Source organism: Micropterus salmoides, unplaced genomic scaffold (assembly GCF_014851395.1).
Source record: "Micropterus salmoides isolate LMB-PRFRI ecotype aquatic unplaced genomic scaffold, ASM1485139v1 Ms_hic_scaffold_12, whole genome shotgun sequence".
Lineage (NCBI taxonomy): Eukaryota > Metazoa > Chordata > Actinopteri > Centrarchiformes > Centrarchidae > Micropterus > Micropterus salmoides.
This window is the reverse complement of record NW_024040263.1, coordinates 24,251,457-24,274,259: the sequence shown is the minus strand read 5'-3', so window position 1 is coordinate 24,274,259 and position 22,803 is coordinate 24,251,457. Positions and strand designations below refer to the sequence as shown.

The 22,803-nt window shown below is 42.1% G+C and overlaps 1 protein-coding gene and 1 pseudogene across 2 annotated transcripts; both read right to left on the bottom strand.

Annotated features, from left to right (window-relative positions):
* Positions 1 to 1,892: 1,892 nt before the first annotated feature.
* LOC119899855 lies at positions 1,893 to 5,976 on the bottom strand (annotated as a pseudogene).
* Positions 5,977 to 7,040: 1,064 nt separating this feature from the next.
* On the bottom strand, positions 7,041 to 22,791 carry cc2d1a (coiled-coil and C2 domain containing 1A). Of its 2 annotated transcripts, none has more exons than XM_038714118.1 (28): positions 22,590 to 22,791; positions 22,261 to 22,336; positions 22,009 to 22,150; positions 21,773 to 21,879; positions 21,180 to 21,425; positions 20,701 to 21,013; positions 19,880 to 19,989; positions 19,709 to 19,781; positions 18,606 to 18,704; positions 18,349 to 18,476; positions 17,505 to 17,577; positions 17,282 to 17,415; positions 16,824 to 16,911; positions 16,628 to 16,704; positions 16,347 to 16,442; positions 15,697 to 15,819; positions 15,393 to 15,451; positions 14,505 to 14,621; positions 13,239 to 13,312; positions 13,093 to 13,151; positions 12,846 to 12,997; positions 12,633 to 12,723; positions 12,389 to 12,553; positions 11,341 to 11,475; positions 11,111 to 11,237; positions 10,830 to 10,906; positions 10,666 to 10,713; positions 7,041 to 10,556 (listed from the first exon to the last, which is right to left on the bottom strand). In XM_038714118.1, the coding sequence occupies exons 2-28, from the start codon at positions 22,315 to 22,317 to the stop codon at positions 10,524 to 10,526; spliced, it is 3,003 nt and encodes a 1,000-aa protein (XP_038570046.1). In that variant the 5' UTR covers positions 22,318 to 22,336; positions 22,590 to 22,791; the 3' UTR covers positions 7,041 to 10,523. The 2 variants fall into 2 exon arrangements, with proteins under 2 accessions (XP_038570046.1, XP_038570044.1); XM_038714116.1 differs by having other exon boundaries at positions 22,261 to 22,330.
* Positions 22,792 to 22,803: the final 12 nt, after the last annotated feature.

The following is a 22,803-nucleotide window of genomic DNA, read 5'->3' as shown; positions in this document are numbered from 1 at the left end:
AGTGCCGCCTGGAGCTCGGAGGGGAGGAAGACCCCCAGCTCTGTGATGATGCCTCCTGTGATGAGCTGGTGAGGGTAAACGTCAAACGCTGGTTCCACACCTCAATACCTGCCGTGAAAGTTAGGAATGAGTGACAGTTAAAAAATAAGGTGGGCAATAAACTACATCAGTGTTTTCCAAACCTTCTTCTTCTTCTTTTTTTTTTTTAAATCAGTTGTACCCTCACAGCTATGTCCGATCATCATCAACACCACCATTTATTTTTATTATTATTATTATTTTTAGCTGACTGTTGATTCTGTTTGTTTAATTTTCCATTATGTTTTAGCTAATTCACCCCATACATATGCTGCAGTAAAGGAGGCAGCATTTTCAGGACCTGCAGTCTGGGACCGCATTTCTAATACCCTTGTTCTTTGCAACAGCGCCACCTAATGAATTGGTGCGCAATTCATTGTGTTGCACAGCAACACAAAGGAGGTTAACCCTATCTACCCTATAACAGTTTAAACTGTTTATCCACTACTACATCCTTCAGCTCAGTATCCTCTTAACATGACACATTAAGGAGACCTTTTGAAGGTTTTAATGTTGTCAATATTTTTTCTCAAGGTCAAATGTTCAATATGTTGAAATCACCCTACGGTCTTCTAATGTTTTACTCCTTGAAACCTATGCCCTTGAATTTACAGGCAAGACAGTTTTCCTTGACTTCAGATGGCTGAACAGATACAGTTACCATTTAAACTGCATTTGAAACATCCATCTCCCTGCGTTCTTGAACTATGAAGATAACCCATTCAGATCTCTAACAATGTTAGTTTATATCAAGTGACCAAAATAAACTGCAATGCTTTGTTCTTTGTAATGAAGGAACCTGTCTCCCATGCAACCGTGTGTCACGTTGATGTGATTCTAATAGTTTTTAGACAACAGTGAAGCTAAGGCACAGAGGAAAACCAGGTAATACGTGTTAGTAAAATCCATTCATTGCTGGTTTTGATCTTTTATGGAATTGTTGACTAGAAGAAAAATGTAAAATAATTGCAGCCTTCTAATTGCACTTTTAATTGTGGCTGTTTACAGGAGACCAGAGTGTGAGCGGAAAGTTAAATGGAGAGAGTAACATAATGTACAAGGCACACATCGTCCTCTCCAGGGGCCAGTGAGCTCATTAAATGAGTGTGCTTTAATTACTGTGATGTCACTGAGCACCTCTCTGCTCTGGCAACGTAATTAAATTAAGAGTTCAAATGACTCAATTCTTCTCAAACAAACTCACCCTAAAACACACTTCCAATGTCCGCTCTTACATACTCAAACTTTGACCCATATGTCTGCTCAGGACTGTCCCGTTGTCCCCCCAAGGAAGACTTGCCCACAATTCATAGCATTCCAGTGGTAAAAATAATCACAGGAGACACCCTGATGGCCTATTGGTTTAAGGTGCTGACCACAAACTGCAACACCTCTAGCTTGGATGACCTCTAATTAAGGCATAAACAACCAACAAAAGGCAAATGATGGCAGGGGAAAGTGGAAAAAACATTGAAAGACCTCTCGTGATTCACAAGCAGACAGCAGCAAGCACTTTGAGGTAGCGGAGCCTCACGCTTTACTGGCCACACAATGATGCCTCTGCACAGGTAATGTGATTTCACAAAGTGCTGTTTCATTCTTTATACGCATTTGGAGCCCTTGCACCTTTTTTTCTTTGGCACGTGCACTACATGTGACCTCAATTAAGTCTGTGAAGGTTCAGTGCTAAGGGTTTAGGGCAGACAGTGGAACTGGGCCACCCTCATCCATCTCTACAAGCCTGACGTTTTCCTGACGCTCTCAGTGCTCTACTAAACTTTTTGTTTTTAAGAGTTTCTTGTCATTTTATACTTTCAGACCAACATTTGTGACTTTTCCCCCTCGTACAAAAACATACCACACTGCTTACCCGGAGCGGCAATGGGGACTCCGTTTATACTGGTGAGTTCCTCAGGGGGGCGCACTTCGATGATGATGTCCCTGCCGCTCTCCAGGCTCAAGTCGCACGACGTGCTGGGCGCAGCCACATAGAAGGGAATCCCATGGTGCTTTGCGGCATGGCCAGCTGGTACGTTCCCACCTTGTTGCTGTGTCACCGTTGGCAACCACCCGGTCTGCGCCCCCACCACAGCTGAGATGAGAAGTAAAGAAAATGAGCGTAGAGTAAAGAGAGTAACGTTTGAACAGCAGGGGGAAAGAAAAAAAAAAAAAAAAAAAAAAGAGTCACAACACACACACCTGTGATGGCCATTTCTCTCATTGTGAGGGCTGCCATGCTGTCTGTAATAAGTGTAGCAGGGATTCCCTCTGCTACCGCCTCGTACGCCGTCAGTCTGGATCCCTGGTTGTACGGCCTCGTCTCTGTGCAGTACATACGCTTCAGCCTGCCCAGCGTGTGGAGGCTTCGCACCACACCTACACACAAACACAGAGTCATAATTACAGTTACAGTGCCATAAATATTTTAACAATCACACTCTTTCCTCATTCCATCCACGGCTCCATCTTACCGAGCGCAGTCCCGTATCCACTGTGGCCAGCGAGCCGTGTTGCAGTGTGTGAGATGGTGACAGAGTCCCTTGGGACGCCAGACAGGATGTGCTGGGCTCCATAGTTTACCGATCTTCGTTGTCATTGACGTCACGCTCCAGCATATCTTCAATCCAAGCAATTACACTGTGGGTGGGTGGGGACAAGAGGTGGGAATTGAGAAGAGGCTCCGTCTGCCACTGTGGACTTGATGTGTCCATCAAGTCTGCAGTTACAATATGTTTGCATGTTTCTTGTCCTGACTTCACTGTATCTCTCTCATTGAAATTATTTTTCTTAATGGTCTTTGTATACTTATCAGTCTGTTATCTTGCACCATGGCCTCTAATTATAGTCACTGTTTCACAAAGTTTACACAACATTTTTAGAGACTGGTCCACAGTTCAACCGACCCCAAGTCTCAAGAACCAAAAATCATCCATGTGGGTTAGAGTTAGGGTTAGCTTAGTCTTTCACCCCACAGCCCGTCCGCACAAACTCTGTTAAGTTATATATAAGTGATGCATGCTCTTTATAGTACCTGTAACAGTTTAGAGATTCAGAGTGAAACATTAACTGAAAACCATTAATATGACCCATCCGCATCTGCTGCACAGACTCATCACCCAGCACCAAACGTGCTGCCTTTGAGAGGAGGAAAAGGGAATTTCTAGTAGTTTCAATCACCATCAAACTTTTTCTTTCCCAAAATCAATTCTGGTCCCTCAACTCAGACTATCTGTCGATATCGATCCGACACCAGTGCTTTCTTTTCCCCAAATTTAAAACCTCTTTTTATAACTTATTTGAATCACTGTAAAGTAACACGAGGGCAGGATTGCTAAGGCGTCAGGTGCCCACTGTGACTGAATGACTGTAACGGATATCAGAAACACTGACTTTTATAATGACATTGAGAAAGAAATTGTATTCACATGTGCATTGGTCTCATCTGGCCAACCTGACCCAGCGTCTGATGTAGTGTCCTAGCATGCCAGCCACTCTCTACCTGGATGCTATTTTTCCATTAACACTAACGCCAACATCTACAACACTAACACTTCTCACACAGTACGTTCTGCTTTTTTTTCCCCCTCTTTCCCTTCTACTCAGTTCTTTTTCACACTGACAATTAATCTCCAAAGACAGGTATAGTATACAGGCTTCCAATTTTCACATTATGTGTGATCAGATAACTTTCACAACTTTTTCAAAAACACTCCTGCAGCTGGTGTTTTAATGAGGAAGTGCCATAGCAGCAGCTAATGGGCTTCAAAACTGCACAAGTTTAGCTCATTTCTTTATCACTGATATGACACATCAAGAGACCGTTAAGCTCACTGTTTGCCGACGGAGAGTGCATTTGCCTAAAGGCGTCCTGGTGAGTTTTCATGAGAACACAGTTTCTGGTAATAAAATGCACTATTTGTATCCTTGAGGCTTAACAAATATTTTTCGAATGCAATACATATAGAAGATTTTGCAAAGCCGGTCAGTCTTCTTCTACACTGGAATAGTGTGAAACCATTGGGAGTAAGTGTGTCCTTGTGCGTGAGGACAGAAAATAGGGACCCCCAAGTAAAAATAAGGCTCCATAGCACTACTAGTGATCAAAAACTCAACAGGGTACCTTCAGTTAAGTTATTGGCTGAAGCTTAATTACACTGCCATGGACACTGGCATGTAAAAAAGTCACAAAAAACTTGACTTGTTTTATTTGACTGAAACTTTGTAATGCAGTTTCTCATGGAACAAGGTCTGTGAATTTTGTCCCCCCATCACTTACATTAAAATTACATTAGGAAGCAATCTGTGAGTCTTGTTCTGTCTTGTTGTTCTATCCTTTTTAGAGCTTCACTGACCCTGCATCCCAGGGTTATATCAGAGCTACGTGGTTCACAAATGACCATCCAACCTTAGCTCTGAGGCTGTCGCCTCCCTCTAAACACCCCACCTTTCTCTGAGCTGCTCAGAGTTCTTCTCCATGCTCTCATTCTCAGCAAACTCCATCAGCTCGCGGGCGGCGCGGCCCATGTTGACGGCAGTGGGCCGGGCTGAGGTCAGTGACACAGAGACTCCCTGATGAAGGTCACGGGGTCATCACCCCCAGCACCTGCCCGCACTCCACAGCCAGGCTGAGGCAGCCGACGATGGCGATGGCCGGGCGCCACGCACCTGGAGGAAGGAAGAGGAAAGTCAGCATCACGTCCAGGACCTACTCTCTTTCTAACTGCCAACTTCATGAGGATTATTCATCCCTTTCCACCACATGCCTGGAAGTGGGTCACGACAGCTTTCAGTAAAATATCATCAGTCTTGGGAGTCATTTCTTGCTCTACCATTAGACTCCATTATCATGACATCACCCTCTCTGCTTAAGTACATTCCTTCACTCTGACACACACACACAACCACACACACACACACAGGATCAAACATGTAGCTGCTGTTTGAGAGTGTGAGTGTGTGTGTAACTGGGAAGACACAAAGAGTGAATATCAGCTCAGTCCCAAATACTGAACATCTGAAAATGTCCCAAGCTGTTTGAGAACTTGATCAACATGTAACTATGTGAACGCCTCTCCATATCAGGGCTTCAGGTGTGGAGGCAGGAATGAGCTGGAGGTGTCAATGAGTGCAGCACAAGACCAAGACATGAACAAAAAACCTGGCAAAGGTCATTAATAATTCATCAATAATCTCTCCCAAGAAAGAGGAGGAGGGGGGCATATTTCATGGGTGGGTAGCTGTGTGCAGATGCCTGGTTTGTCGCGCGTGCACATGATAATGTTTAAACTATATTTAAAGGGTGGTTTTGGAGGGCTAGACAATCGGGGACTTGTGGGTAGCTGTCGGTGCTGCCATCACAATAATACAGGCCGACAGCGGGAGCACGGCGGCGAGCATAAGGCAACACCAGGCGCGAAGCGGTGGGAGCACAAAAGACGCGACAGAAAAACATGCACGACGGGAATAAATGCGCATGCAGCGGGCACGCAGGTCGGCTGGGAAGTGGAGAGGAAGCCTGTAGTGAGAAGGGGGTGGAGAAGAGAAGGAGCCCCGTTACCTTCATGGACTTGATGGCCTCGTAACCGTCCTGCACCGAGCGGATCTCATCGTAACGGTCTGGTGTGCAGCAGCAGCTGGTTGAGGATCTGCAGAGACCCTGCCCGGTAACGGATCGCTTCCAGCGTCATGACCGAACAACGAGGGGGGATAGTGGGAGAAATAACACGGTGGACCGGTTGCGGGTGGGTGCGCGCACACGCACTCACTCTTTTCACTTTCTCTCTCTCTCTCTCTCTCTCTGTGAGCGGATACACGTTGAAGTGACCGCGGCCTGGCTGTCCACAGTCCCGGGAAGCGTCGCAAGACACGTAGGAAAAGTGTAGCAGGAGGTGGAGGTGCGGGTGGGAAGGAGTAAGAAGAGGACGGTCTGCTGTATTGTATGGGAGGAAAGAAAGGGGAGTGAGAGAAGGGCTGGAAACCTTCACACACTGACAAGACAAGCAGGGAGGCAGACACGGAAACGTGTCCACCCGCAGGAAGCCCTCGTCTCTATGTTCACGCCCACCAAACTCTCGCGGGTTGTCCAATTTTACCAAGACCCCTTCTTGTGTCTGTGTGCACCATCCCCCTCTCATCTTCACCCCCTTTTGTCAGGGGAAATTTCACATTCAAATATGTTATTAGCATAACACCAAAGCCCCAAGCTTTCCCCCAACACAGCGAGCAGGGTCTGATAAAAGAGACCTCTATTTCTGTCTTAGATTTTATTATTTTAACCTTTGTCTGTTGGTGGATTTGGCTTTACTCCCCCTACACATCTCACTGCTATATGTGTAAACAGTATTATTATTATTATAAAACCAACCAATATTTTCCCTTCAGATATTTATATATATGACTATTTAAAGTGGTTTGAAGTGGTTACCATTCCCTTTGATACAAATGAGCTTGCACATTGGATGGTGAAAAAAATACAGGAGACTACAGAATTATTGCACAAAATAAGTAAATATTTTATATTTTACATAAATAATCATATTTCAATCATAAAGGACCTCTGTATCTGTGTCTCTTGAGAGTTCCTTCTGGATCTTCATACTAGGGACTTGCAGCGTATGTGTGTACACACTTTTTGAGGAAATAGGAGGAAAAAAAAAGTTCTGCTGAACACCAGTCACAAATGGAGATAATGAAAATCCATTGTATTTAACCATATTTTACAAATGGGCTCTCTGAGACCACAAGTAATCTTAATTTTCTGTCGTCTGAAACATCATCTCAGGGTCATGTTTAGAAGCAATTCTCATACAATTTACATAAAAAGTGTCAAGCTGATACAAACACTTAAGTATGTTTTTTAATTGTTAAAATGGGTCCAATGTCTAAGTTAATGTCGCGCAGAAATCAGTCCAAATGAGAAAAATGTGGTAAGGATTTTACAGTTCAGTGAAGACAAACTCAGAGCTGTTTCACCATTTTATTCATGTTAACACCAACCTCATACATCTTGATAATAAAGCCTAAACAATCAGGCCTTCACACATTCTGCCGCTGAGCTGCACAAATCATCCCACCTTACATTTAAAAATAGAGAGAGAGCATAATATGCTGTATATTTATCGTATATAATAATATATTTATATTGATTGCCCTTACATTACTTAACGGATTTTAAAAAATGTCAGAAGGTCCAACAATAGTATTTCCCAAGCCCAAATGAAACATTGACTGCTGCTGATCAGGACATTCACAATGACAAACAATACACCAAAGTTTCTCCTTTTTAAAATGGAATGTAGGTAGATTTCAGAGTCAGGTTAAAAAAAAAAATAAAAAAAAATAAATAAAAAGAGAGACGAGAGCCAAACAGATTTAAAAAAAAGAGAAAGAGTGAGAAGGAGTGTGTGTGAGCGTGTGTGTGTGGTGTCTTGTAAATGCGAGAAAGGAGTGTTAGTCACCAGCAGGACAAACTTTAACAATATGTCCCTCTCCCCGGGTCCCAACCGTCCAACGACCATACTGAATGCTGATGAGCTCGCTGCCATGACAACAGGACAGCCTCAGAGGCCACGAGGTTACTCGAGGGGTAGGCTGAAGTGGCAGTAGTGTGTGTGTGTTAGAGGTGACACAGGGTTAAAAGGTTTTGGAGTGAAAGAAAGCGGTGCAGTGCGGTTTTTGTGCATCCCAGGGTTATATCAGAGCTACGTGGTCGCTTTCAGTTTTTGTTTGACTTAGTGCGCCAGAAACACATTCAGTTGTTTTGCATGTTTTAGCCCATTTACTTCAGACTACATTTATTTTACCTCACAGCTAGTCCTACTGCAAAACATGTTCCTGTGTCCAATAAATGTGAAGTATTTTTGTACTTTTCTTTGTCTTATGTGACAGTAAACTGAATATCTCCAGGTTTTGAAGTGTCGATCTGACAAAACAATCATTTATGAAATTGTAAGACCCTTTTTTATTTTTAAAACCATTTCTGGCTTTTTATAGACCAATGATTAATCTAAACATCTGGAATATTATCAGCAGATTAATCAATAATAAAAATAATGTTAATTGCAGTCCTAGTTATTTGAACAGAACGTTTCCATTAATTTCCATACAGCATGGAAACCAATTAGCAGACTCTTGAAATTGAGTTGTGTAATCCACGGAGTCAATTTATATCAAAGTTATACATTATCTTAATATTTATCATTAATGCAGAGCTTTCCAAATAAATCAGCATTTAAACTGTACTGCCGCATAATGACACATTGACAAGCATTAATGCAGACTTGATGCTTACTGTGATGGATTACACTACTTAGTGGGGCAAATGTTTGGCTCAAAGTCAAGCAAGTTTCAAGAGTCTGCTAAATGATTTCCATAATGCACAGAAATAATGGAAACTAATGGCCGCCTGGCACAGGAGAGGAAATACATCGAATCTCAAACTGTTCTGCATGCACTGAAAAACAGTCAGCAAAAATGTTACGTGTGCATGACTTGGAGCAGCTACAAGTTGCAATATAGTTGATAGAGTCCTTTAGGCGCCATCCCATTGTAAATTAAAGGTTATCATGTCACTATAAGCAGGGGTCTGTCATCTCTCCTTCTACTGCCATGTCCATCTAAAAGAATTTCACTGATCAAAAGCACAAAAGCAAGAGTCAGAAGATATCCTCTCCAGACAGATAAAAGCGGGGGAAGGGGTGTTACATAAAAATCAACACAGACTATAGAGGGCCATACCAGGTCAACTTTAACCAGGATTATTTGCTAATGGGGCGAGGCAGTGGGTGGATTAGGGCAGACACATGATCCTCTGCTGTGTCACATGACCAAAGAACTATTAGTAGAGTTAACAGACATCATCCACATTGAAGAGTCAAATAAAAACATACAGTAAGGCTCATGTGAAGTAGTGTGCTACATTCTGGCCACGTGAAATCAAACGTGGACTAGCAGAGTCTGCTGCCGTGTGCTTTCAGGTTGTCAAACGCACTGGGGAAACATCTGTCCAGAGCACGAAACAGAGCTCAGAATACATTGCAGCGGTATGACACATTTTTCACACCACTGTTTTGTACATCTACTATTACTGTGACAAAATTACAGATTTTAAGGCCAGTCTGCATTCGTCACACATCTTATAAAGTTTTACTGGATTTGTCTCAATTTTGTCCCCTTGACTTCACAGTCAAAGAAAACTGCAGAGAGGAGTGACCAGGGTGCCTATGACAGGGATGTCTATGGGGTAACCAAAATAGAAATGAGCAATTACCCAGGCTTACTGACACATAGTGGGGTTTTCGTTCTGTGAGCAGACTATTGAGCATCCACTGTGCTGCCACTGGACAGCTCAGTGAGACAGAAGCTGGGTTTATAAACTACATATGCCAATATCGGTGGAAAATAGCAGCACAGCTGTTCATTATTTTCTAATCGACAGCACGACAGACTTAATATTGTTTAATATTGTAAGAAAATCCAAGTGGAGCAGCCCATTACTCGTGACTCTGAATAATCTATGAATATATGCAAAGGAATTAGTGTGAAGAAAGTGAAGACGAAGAAGAAGACAACAAAGAAGAAACAGCTGATGAAGACGAAGAAGCAATCCTTTTGCAGAGCTAAGCTTCCACCACATTCACAGCCCCCACACCCCCTATCCCCAGCCCCAAAGGCGACTCTACGTCTGATCTAGTCGTCTCCTTGGTGACACAAACACTAATCCCTCATTATGGGATGTAGGCTGCGGCGCCCCGAAGCCCCGTTTTTTATTCCCATATCACACCACTCCAAATGGAGCAGATTACTGTAATCTGGGAACACTGGAGCAGACAGATTAGATTAAGCTCATTACACACACATGAAATATGGGAAAAGGGGTTAAAAACACCTCAGTCCACTGGTTAAACACACTTCAGAGCACGCACGTGCACACGCACACATTGTTTTGGTCATCTATGGACACTAAAAGTCTCTCTGAGCTGGTTTCAAATGTAAAACTTAAAAGTGTTGGGACAGATCTCTTCACCAATGATTCTCAAAAGAAGATGGGATGGGAATAAAAAAATGATAGTACAGATAAGGTCTGTAAAGCTGTGCTTCAAGCAGCTTTCTGTAGTGTTTGTCTTGTTTAAGTGCAATAAGCCTGCCTCGTCCTTAGCTCATGAACACCTTTTAATGTTTGTTTCAATTTCTTTGTCGCTCTGTAGTTACAGATTTATTTTGTAGTACTGAGGCAGGCGACCAATTTATAAGATCAACTGGCAGAATGATCAGGTAGGTTCATGCAGTTGTTGTTGTGGACATGAGCAGTATAAAATCATGCTAAAGGTGCTTAAAGTACCCACTGTAGTGTCTGTATATGAGTGTGTATGAGAGAGAGAGAGAGCGCGCGCGAGAGAGAGCGATAACAGTACTTCAGCCAAGTCTTCTCCGCTCTTACTCTTCTCTCATCCAGTGCGTTTCCTTTTTAACGATTCCAGCTAGAGCAGAGAGAAAAGGAGTATAAGCATTGTATATTCGCACACACACGATGATGATAAAACTTATTTTACTTATTTTATTACACTGACAGTCCATCGCAACTCTTACCTCGCTCTCTACCATCTTCAACCTGCTCAGTGCGTCCTTGGCAGCGTCCTATGAAAAGAGAATGAAAATAATACATAATAAGACCCAACATGTACACACACACACGCACACACACACACACACACACAGATTCAAGTAACAGTCAACCCTGATCCTGCGCTTACCCTGTTGCCTTGGCTGGAGAATTTCTTCACAGAGTCAGCGAGTCCTTGGACTAAGCGCTGCAGCACATTTTCATAATCTGCACATGTGGCGAAGGGAAATGTGGGTTACATGCTGGAGAGGTTGAGACACATGCACATGTTGGTAATGTACATACTCGTGTGTGTGTGTGTGTGTGTGTGTGTGTTGTGTGTGTGTGTGTGTGTGTGTGTGTGTGTGTGTGTGTGTGTGTGTGTGTGTGTGTGAGAGAGAGAGAGAGAGAGAGAGAGAGAAAGAGAGTTACCTGTCAGCAGAGCAGGAGAGGCTCGCTCCAGCTGTGCTTTCTGCCACTGCAGTCTGTATGTGACCTCTTTGTGTTGATGGATGAGGTCAGATGGGGGATCCCGGCGCGTCTTTCGGTATTCTGCAATCTGAGAGACATCTGTAATGACTGAGGAGACCTCCGTAGCTTCAGGCCATTACAAGCATGAGAGAATGGGATGTCGTACACAGGGTTAGACCACACACACACACCTTTCTCTCCAGCCGCTCCCTGTCATAGCTGAGGAGGCTGAAGCTGTGGAGTTTGTACTGTGGAGGAGAGTTGCTGGAATGACTGCTCCTGCTGCTCGCTTCATGTTTGGGTTTAGACCGAGGAGGAGATGGCGCCTGATCCAAACAAACACACACAAAGTTCACTGAAGTGACACCAGCAATTTATTTTGTGCCAATGGTGTCAGCATTTGTTACCCCCGCATTTACAGGGCAGCAGCTTGGGTTGTGCTGAAAACACACTAGTTTGTGTGATGTGTTGACCAACAGGGTCTAAAGGCAGAAGTGTTTAAAGCGTCTCCAGTCAGGTGCCATTAAACCACTGCAGAGGAAGAGAGCTTAACAAGATGACTGAGCCCCAGTTACTGAAAACTATGTAGAAGACATGATGGAAATATGGCGTTTGTTTGTTTCATGTATCAACTTGAGAAATATTAAGTCTCCTCGTCGCTCCAAATAAATCATGCTGCTTGTACATCGTTGTACATGATGTACATTATTCTCCATTATATTCGTTGCACTACTTTACATATTGCTTATTTAACAGGGACCATAGAACATAAACATTGTTATATACAGATAAGCAATGCAACATATGTAATGTAGACAGAGTACTAATTTCCAGCCCCCGTACCTAGTTAGGATTTTTTATTTGTTCCACAATTTGTTTCACCTCAGCAAAGTGTAAAAACTTTTGTGATATTTGGCATTTTTTCTTGAATTTCCACTCCACGTTTCTGTGTGAAAATTTAAAATGTGCTTAAAAACTGCTGGATATATAGTGACGGGCGAGATGTTATAATAGTTCAGATGGTTATAATGTTCCATACTTATGTTGCATACTTTCAAACCATCTCTCCTCAAAGGCATTCATGGAGTTGCGCTTGAATTTTTAGGATGGCACACTGGCTCAGTGTTTCATACACAAATTACACACACAAGTGACAACCTGACCAGGCCAGCTGGAGTATTTGTGAGGGGTTTGCATGCGCTTTCTGTGTCCTCTGGAGGAACTGAAAACTCTACTCACCCGTTCCTTTTTTTCCTTTTGTCTCTCTGTAGGAGAAAGGGTGGACACAGGATCGACAACCAGCCACTTCTCAGTCACCGGCTGGAGATCAGCTCCTGATAAAGGCTCTCTGATCTTCACCATCACCTCCAACTTGCCACCTGTCGCTTTACGTCCATCCATCACCTATGAAACACATGCAGGCCGTAACAAAGATCTGGTGCGTGTGTGTATGCATTTGTGTTTGCAGGTTATCAACACTCACGTCTATGATCTCTCTAACGTCACAGTGGTTTTCTAGAGCCTCTAGCTTCAGCTGAGCAGTGCCCACGACTTTGTCGGTTTTAAAGAGGCCTCTGTGAATAAGGAGAGAGAAGAACACAATTGACAAAAGCATCACAGACATAACATTTACAGAACGTGCAGATAAACAAGGAAGCTTCTGTCTGTGTTTCCCCAAAGCAGCCATGTTTTTTACCCCTTGTGGATGATTTCAAACTTGATGCCTTTGGACTGGACGACTCGTTTGAAGCCTCGGTGGGTGCGGTTTATGTTGAGTTTGAACTGCTCTTTAAACTCTGGACTGTTTGTGCTCTTTACTGTGCTGGTCTTGTCCCTCTGAGCCTCCTCCTATACACACACACATAAATGAATCCATTATAACACATATCAATATAAACACTTAAATACCCATAATCTGCTCACTGAGTGTGAAAGATTCTTACCGCAGTGGGAAAAGGAAACTCAAACTTCACACTGGCATCCAGATCATTAGGTGAAACACCTGAAGTCAGAGATGTAGGTGGGAGTGAACATACATTTGACACATTGCTGCCTAGTTATTTCAAAGACGCAGACCTGGCTTCAGTACCTGCGGGAGCTGGCAGGTTGATGCCTCTGATGATGTGCAGCATCAGGTCATTAAGTGTCAGGCTGGAGTGGATCCTACATAAGAACAACAGGAGGAGTCATGACTATTCAGGAACAACATCACGAGTGACAGACAGCAACACTGAGAGCCAAACAATCCCGACTGTTGAGTGAGTCAATGCCAGAGTCACCTAGCTGTTAGCTTGGTATGATACTGGAGCCACAGTGAGTCACTCTGACTCATCTAGCGCTCTAGTTCCTAAAATGAAACAACTGATGCATGTGTGGAGAATCTTTAAAATCAAGTATACATTCAGTTAAATTTTAAAGCATTCAATAAAACATTTATAATTCCTTAAAATCACCCTCTAATATGACCCCTTGATCTAATGACTGTGTTTTCATTTCAGACTGTGTTTCGGGGATTTTAACCACAGGACGGACTACTGAAATAAGTTTAAATACCTGCTGTCACAAAAAAAATCTCTTAACAGGGATGCAACCGTTATGCAACTACAATCCAAGGAAACAGGATTTCTGTGGCTGAACACATAAATGCACCTTCAAACCCAATAATCACTGATCTGATGGTAAAACTGGTTAGAATACTTATGAAAGGCTTACAGGCAGGCCACTGGTAACTGCCTATGAATTGTTTTTATTCCATTCAGTTCAATTTTATTGACATAGCGCCAACTCGTAGCAGAAGTTGTCTCATTGCATTTTTCACACAGAGCAGGTCTAGACCACTATACAGGGAGTAAAATAAGCATTTGGCTATTTTTGGGCCTGACTAAGAGTCACAAGCTGTGCTAGCAGCTCTGTGAGGCTATCATTAGACATAGTGGTTCTTTGAGCTAATTGCTAACATCAGTATGCTACCATGCTCACAGTGATAATATAATGATGTTTAGCAGGTATAATGTTTACCATATTCACCATCTTAGTTTAGTGTGTTAGCATGCTGAAATTCGCTAATTAGCACTAAACGTAAAGCGCTATTTAGTCATAAAAGAATTGGACAAATTTTAGTTTTGATCTCATATTCACTGTGTAGCAGATGTGAATGTCTGTACCAAATTTCATGAGGATCCATTCCTATAGTTGCGGTCGACTAACTGACATACGGACCCGTATTCCTACAGCTTGATAAACTAAAAAGTGTTGACTGTCCTTATGGAGCGCATGCTATTCAAAGAGAATACATTATAACAAACTATTCAATTGCATTATATTATTATTATCCATTCTCTAGTTTGTTGCTGACTTGACAGTGTTGAGGGTCCTCTCTTCTGTGCGGCACTTGGGGACTGGCTGGCCCTTCGCGTGGGCATTCTTCAGTATCTCTATGCTCTTCATACATTCCTCAACAAGCTTCTCAAACCTGGGGATAGACAGAGATGGTCCTTACACACAAATGCTCATATCTCATACTTAAAAGGATGGCCTGGTACCTGATCTCTGCACAAACAGTGCTCAGAGGACACCAAACAGCTCTCTTTGAATTTAATTAAATTAATGTAAGAAATTTAGGAGCATGATATTTAAAAAAAAAAAACATTTTTTGTTTCAAGGAGATGACACTATCTTTCAAAGCATATCTGAGGAGAAACAGAGCAATGCAGACTCTTCAGGAATACAGAAAAAAGTATAATGTATGATGTGTGACAGTTAAATTGTATGTGAAAATGATATGTGAAGAAAATATGCAAAATATGCAGTGTGACATGAAGTTATGGTGATGAGGTGCTATATGGAGAAAAAAACATAAAATCACAGTCTGTGTGTTGCCAAAGTGACTGTACTGACAGTTCTCCACAACTGCGCCCAAGTGTTTAGATTAATTATACATATATAAAATATAACTAATATAATAATATGTGTTAAAAACGATAGTATGCCATAAAATCAAAGTCTGAATGATTCAATTTAATGCTTAATGTAATTCATGTATTACTGACCTGATGCCCAAACATTCAATTACAATTTTTTAACCAAGAATAACTTTGTGAATTGAGTTGCGCTTGCATTTAGCTCAATTTCTAGCACCAGAAAAGAGGAGGTGGTTAATTCCATCATGGCTGCAGGTAACATGTTTAATGAAATTCACATATACAAACGAGAGTCACATATACAAATGAGGAATGTCTCTTACTTCAGAGCCTCGGCCACATTGCCCAAGAGTATGAGCTGTTGAGAATTGCCCAGACATTTCTGTAGAACAAAATACAGAATACAGAAGGTCCTGGGTAAATAATAAGACACAGATAAATTATGATTTGCAATTTGTCTATTTAAAAAACTGCACAATTAGAAATGTGATGAACAATCTTTAAGGCCATTATCACAACTACCATATGATATCAATAAAAGTACAAACTGGTCACTGATACACAGCAAGGCTTAGGAGGTGCACTTTCACAATGTACATAAAAAAAAAGGGAGAAGTGTGTCCTGACCTCGTGCTGCTTCCGCAAAAGCTCCATTAGGCGGTGGTACTGTTCACTGGAGCGAGGGGAGAGAGGGGAGGTACGGGAGCGAGCCAGGGAGTAGTCCTCCTCACTGACTGGAGCACTGGGAATCTGTGAGGAAAGAAACAAAGTCTGATGAGAAAATGTGTGTGGGGAAAACGTTTAAATGTTCAAAAATCTTAACATAAAAACAAGAGGGCACTCAGAGAAAGCAAACATCTGCCAACTTGCTGTTATCCTAAATTACATAACCAGCATAGTTTATTTTTCTTAATTCCTTGTGATCTGCAACGCACTTTTAGAAAGTGTGCACAAATTATGTTTCTAAGGCTGTGTGATATTTTGCAGACAGACAGGAAGACAAACTAACAGAGGCACAAGCATAATATTCTCTGTAATTACACTGTGAATACAAGTCAGGGAGAAATACATGGCTTATATGAAGCAAAGATGTTAAAAAAAACAGAGGCAAAATGAAATAAAGGCACATGGGATCAATGGCAACTATATGAAATATGAATAGTGGAATGACACAGAAAATATGCAGATAGACACACACACACACACACACACACACACACACTTGCTCTGTAACTTCTTGTAGGTCATTAATTTTCACATGAGAATAAATTTATAACCTTGGAAATATCAACAGGTAGGCCGGACTTGGCAGCGGTGATCATGGGCTCCAGTCCCTTGGAGTGTCTGAGGTGCTGCGCTGCTCCAGTCATGTCCTACAAAGAACCAAACAGCCGTAGATGCATCAATCAAACCACAGCAGCACAACAGATGATCAAGACTGCAAGAAAACGACAGGCAGCCGTGATAAAGACATCTACAAAAACACAAAGATGGCAGGTAAACTATCTACAGCAAAGGAAAAAGAATAACGTTTTGTTTTTTTTAGCCCACAGCTTACCTTCATCTGTTTGGAGCGCAGCGCGGCACGCAAAAAAGCCTGTCGCCTTAGCAACAGGAAATCCACTTGCTGCTGGGCTACAAGGATAATTAAGAGAGAAAGAAAAGTGAAACTTTGCCTTGTGTAACGCTCAAACACTTCGTATGACACATTTTGTATGTGCATGCACATACACAAACCCACATTCTGAACACACCTTTGGCTCCCAGTTTTAGAGATGAGGAACCTCCGGGGGCCTGAGGAGCAGGAGACTTTGCCTTCTGAGCGGGTGGACGCACTGCAGGCTAAAGACGAATGCAATGAACATACATATAGATTTAAAAGGTGCAGTTCTCTTAAATAGCTTGAGACAGCGTGTGAGCGTGATTAACAGTTTAATTATATTAACAGTTAAGTATTAACTAAATGTAATAGCGAGTTACTGTTCTATAAATAACTGAAGTATTATTCTTCACTATGATTACAAGCATGAAGTTGATGCAATATGCAGGAGGTGCAGCAGAGAAAATGATTCAAATACCTACAACAGAAGCTGGCTTGACAAAAAAAAACATTTCTTGCCTTGGTTAAAAGGCAACCAGCCAGACTCCTTGGCTGCACAATAACAATTTGACCATTTAGTAGTGCCTTCATTGTTTTGTTTAATTTTTTTACCTTGGCAGCTCCTTGTCCATCCTCTTCTTCATCATCTTCTGCGTCTGCATCCTGATTGGCTATTTTCATGGCTGTTTCCAGGACACCCATGAGGTTCTGCTGGCCCCCCTCTGAGCCCTGAAGTGGTGGACAGCCTGGAGGAGCAACACACAAATGCCTTACTGCAACTATTTAGGGCAACCCACACAGGCACAATCCTGAAAACACACCTGGAGAAAGTTACCTGGCGGCACGGGCAGGTCAGACAAGCTGACAGGTCGTCCAGCTTTGTGAGCTCTGATGGCATCCTGGTATTGCTGTTGGGAAAAAAGGAGGTGACTGATAATTCTGTTATCGCCTTTAAAAAAAATCCTGGGGTACCATCACCCTATTATACACGCTAGTATTACTCTGGGATAGTCAGTGTATTCCTTAATTTTTATTATCCAAGATCTTGCCATTTTTAAGACTTTGAATATAGCATCATCTGTAAATCAGAAAAAAAAACAAAAAAAAACATCCACACCAATTTTCCACTCCCACCCCACTTAAACAAACACAAGAGGGGTCACATGAAGTGGCTTTCTTACATATAAAAATAAACAATAAAATAATGAGAGAAAGTACAAAAGCAAAACTCCCACATGGAAATCAATGTCATCAACATGCTTCCCCTCCAACAAAAGCAAAAAACATACCCCACAACTATTTTTTGTCCTTTCTTTCATGCTCTTCTGCTTAATTTAGAGGTCTCCTGTTTTGTTTCTTTTGCACAATGTCGTTCAAGAATCCCCAGAGAATAAGGCAGACCTTATAGCAGGTTATTTTGGTAGGTAAAATAAGCAATAGTGGTACAGTCAAAGCAACAGAGGGTATTTCCAGTCAAAATAAAGTGAGTCACACACCAGTTATTCAGGGAAATGAGAACACCAAACAGCAGCACAGAGCCAAGAATGCAAGGTGCATCACAAATAACTGTATCTTTGAGAATATCTGATGCCTTATTTAAGTATGCATTAAACATATTTTTGGAGAAAAAAAATGGCTTTGAAAATAGTCCTAACAATATTTAAGTGCATGCTGTGTACCTTGATAATCCGTTCGTGCATGCGAGCCTTTCGATCGTCCCCTTTGCTCTTGGCTCCCTCTGCTGCTGACTTGTATATGTCCATCCTCTGCTGCAGGGCTTCTGCCAAACTGCTGGGAGCAGGCAGATCTTTGCAGGGCACACACAGACACCCACACAAACTTTAATACTTTTAATTCAATTCAATGTGCACTGAACATTTTTATTTACTCTCAACATTTATTTTACTCCAATTAGTAGGAAGGATTGGGGCGTTACCGGCAGTGGCCAACTGGGCGGGTGCTGGAGCAGCAGGGCCAGCAGGTTTACAGGAAGACTGAGGAGGAGGTGGTGCACAGTGTTCTGCTACTATGTCTCCTGCAGATGATTAGATATCGGTGGAGAAGTAGATATATTATTATTATTATAATAACAACATTTATTTAAATCAGGTAACAGGTAATTAAAAGTTTAAATTCATCCACTGGGAGAGTTAGCCAGGTGTATTTCTCAACAGAACTGATTGTGTGGTAATGTGGTAGTTCTGTTTTTGTTGTTAATATGGGCCAGCCCACTTTCTGAATTAGTACATAATGATGAGTGTGATACTTATTTCCTGTAATAAAACACAAGTTTTAAAGGTGGAATGAGTAACATGAGAATACAAGATATATCTATAGTCAAGCACACACGTGGTTGATTGTTTTATCCAGTTCTAAAAATAAATAAATTCAGATTTCAATTCAATTAAAATTTCAGTACTTTTCTGCTTCTTCTTCTTAATTTCGGAGAATAAAACATATTTCATCTCATCAGCACTCGGTACGCACTTATTATTATTCAAATTCAAATATTCAAATGGAAGTTGATGTGAGACCATCAGTACAGATCAGCATATGCATGAAACCAGGTTGAGCATAAACTTCCAAACCAAGAAAATGTCATTTGTTTAGTAAAATTCAGTGGTCAACAGTATCAAAAAGGTAAACAACTAGTGCAGCACATAAAAGGGTTAAAGATGATCAGCAAGAAGCGACTACACTGAAGGGAAAATAAGGAGAATGAAAGAATATAATTTTCGTGATTAATGTGAATTTGAGTGATGCATACAACTGGAGACCCAAAAACAGAATTACATTGTGACAGAGTAGCTTGATAGCATTTAAGGACTTTAATGTCTTCTTTGAAATGAAGCAAAGTGTTTGTTTTTTTTGGTCTTTAATCAAACTTATTGTATAAGAAAACTGACACCACTGTTGGGAGCTCCATTCTCCGTGAAGAAATCAGACTAAAAACTTTTCTGTGAAGAAATCCGAGTAAGTAATTGCGACAAAAGTCCAAACCTTTCGGTAAAGTAATTCTTTAAAAGTGGTTACACTGACCAGGAGGGGGAGGTAGTGAGCTCAGGTCTACTGGTTCATATCTGTCCAGGGCCTCCACCAGCAAGTCCAGTTTCTGCAATGAAGACAGGTCAACTCTATTAGGGTTGATTTTTCTAAACTTACGCACACATATAGATTTACTGTGATAAACATTGACATTGGTTCTGTCACCTTGGACACGAGGTAGTGCTGTTTGGCCTTGTCAACGTCACCCCTCTGTTTTGCATTTATGGCGGCCATCTTATACTCCCTCTGTCTGGACAACACTGCCTGTTTCAGCTCTGAATGGAAGGAAGGCATACATGTGTGTTTGTGTAAAAAGAAGTTGGTTTAAAAGTTCAGGAGGATGACAGTGACATTCTGGGGGAATTTGTGAGCGACTGCGTCTGTGAGCAGCAACAAATGAGGAATACTGATTAAGTAGTAGGTTTTTCTTGATTTGATTTAGTTATGTAATGAACACATTTGATCATTTAATGTAAAATACATTTCCCCACCGCTAATTACCAAAGCGAAAAGCAAAGTCTTAAAATGATCTGATGAGCGGTTAATGAAGAAAAGTAAGTAACCCTTGAACAGCATCAACATACAGTAAATATACACTATATTTACTGTGAGAAGAGAAAGCCCAGAGCTAAACGTGCTAGATGGACACATCAACAGACTATTTACTAGTACAAATAAAGATATTAAGTTTGACATTAGGATTGCACTACATAAATCATCAATCTACTAATCCATCAATCAACTAATCATTTCAGCAGTTTTGTCCAATTGAAATAAATAAGACGACCAATAATCATTGAATCCCCTTGAGTGGCTGTGCTAATCTAATGACATTTACGACTGGAAGAATGAGTCGATGAATTTAAAGTGTGTGGAAGAATTGCAGCACATCTTTACTCTTATACATCCAGTACACAGTACAGAGTAGAAGTGGTGAGTTAGAGAGACGACCACAGAGTACTCTATGGATGTTAGTGTGTGTTTACCGGAGTGCTGTGCGTCAGGCTGGCTGGGGGTGAGGGGTGATATGGCAGGTGTTCCTGGGGTGATGGCAGCAGCAGGCTTTTGGGGCGGGGTCAGAAGGTGCAGCTTCGTATTAGGAGCTGTTGGCGCAGCCTCCCTTAGAGGTTTTTGATTTGTGGGAGAAGGAATCAGCGTGGGCTCTGCCAGCTCTCGTTCCTTGATAGGCACGGACTCGGCTGTGGCGTTGGGCTTTCCCCCAAGAGCAACAGGAGGTGGGATCTCCTCCTCATTGATGGGTTTTCCTTTCCTGACAGATGCCAACATGGACTGCATTGTCTAAGGTTGAAGGGAAAAATCATAAACTTTTGTTTTCAACATTACAGACTAACTACAGACAAACTTAAAATCACAATTCAAAAGATTTGAATGAAGGCACAGTGTGAGAATCAATTTGTTTTGAGGTCATACGAGATGTTTCCTCTTTTTCTTCTCTCCATTTTACCTTTAACCCACGGTCATATCTTCGAACTTTGCTGGTCTCCCCCGCAGCCTTGGCATTGGAAATGGCTGTCTTGTACATATCGATGCGCTCCAATAGGCAGGACTCCATCCCAGTTGCACCACTGGGAGCAGCATGAGGAGTAGAGCGGGATGTGACGCTCACTTTGGGAGCAGTTGGCGTGACGGCAGGAGGGGTGGGAGCAGGAGTTTGTTCGTCATCATCCTCTAACACCTCATTCAGTTCTGCCTATGTACAAAGACAGAGGAAAATCCAGACATTTAAAGCTATTCAACAGCTAAGCTTCACCATTATACTATAAGTGGAATTAAATGGATTAGGAAGCCAACTAACAACTATATTTTATTATCTTTTATGTGAAATAGCTTGTTTTGTTCAACCAAGATGCCCAAAACCAGAGGATATGCAGTTCAAATATGATGAAGTAAAGCAGCCAATTTAGCGCATTGGAGAAGCTGGGACCTACCAATGGTTGGTATTTTTGCTTGGAAAAATGACTGACAGCATTAACATAGTATCAAAATAGTTCCAAATACTGTTTCTGTCAATATATAAAAACTGTGAGAGTGTGTTACCAGCAGATCATCATCATCCAAATCTTCATCCCCCAATTCCTCATCATCATCCAGGTCTTTCATACAAAGAGCTGCCATTCGCTCTATTTCAGCCATGGCGACAGGAGCTGAACATGGAGAGACACAACACAAGCAGCACTGAATCATATATCAACATGTACGCACGAGCATGTGGATGAGACAGAAAGATGTTAGATGTCTGCGAATTAGATCAAGGTAAGAAATTAATCTCTCACCTCTGCCATCACCTTTCTTCCCTTGTGATCTCCCTCCTGCCCCACCTCCTCCCACCAGATTCAGCAGCTCTGCCTCCAGGTCTTCATCATTCCCTTCATCGTTCATCCCTCCGTCCAGGGACAGGTCAAGGAGCAGCCCCATCTGAGGCACAGAAGGAAAGAAGGGAGAGATCTGCTGAATCATACCTGTTGTTGACATATTAACAATAGACACAATCCACGCAGCTCATTGTCAGACATGACGGTCCTTACCTGTTTGGCTCGGGCTGCCCCTTGACCCCGGGGAGGGGGGTTCCGACCGCGACTCATGGACTGTCAGTACCTGAAACTTTCAACCATTCAGTTAGTTGTGCCAATAAAAATAAACAGGAAGGTTATGAACGTGTCGATAACTGAGAGTATCCACTACCAGTGCACCTGTCGACACGGACTTCCATAACAGCCACCTTGTGCCATTTTGTGTAATCGTTCAAACTGTTTCTGTGTTCATGGTAGCTAACAGGTAGCACCAAATACAGTTGAATTTATACATAACGTTAGCCAGCTTGCTAATGAATGTAAGTTACAGGGGAGCTCTTTACCGTGTCGGTGATGTTAGTGTCGGGTCGGTTATCCAAGTCGAAAACTGCTCAGAAACAACAGGAGAAAATACTGAACATAAACACGCAGGCAGGTGTATTTTAACACGTTTAACTATTCGAGCTATCAAAACAACAACGACGGCAAGCTGTGGAAATTACTTCCTACATTGCGTCTCCGGTGGCAACGCGCATAGCGCTTTACGGCTAGACGACA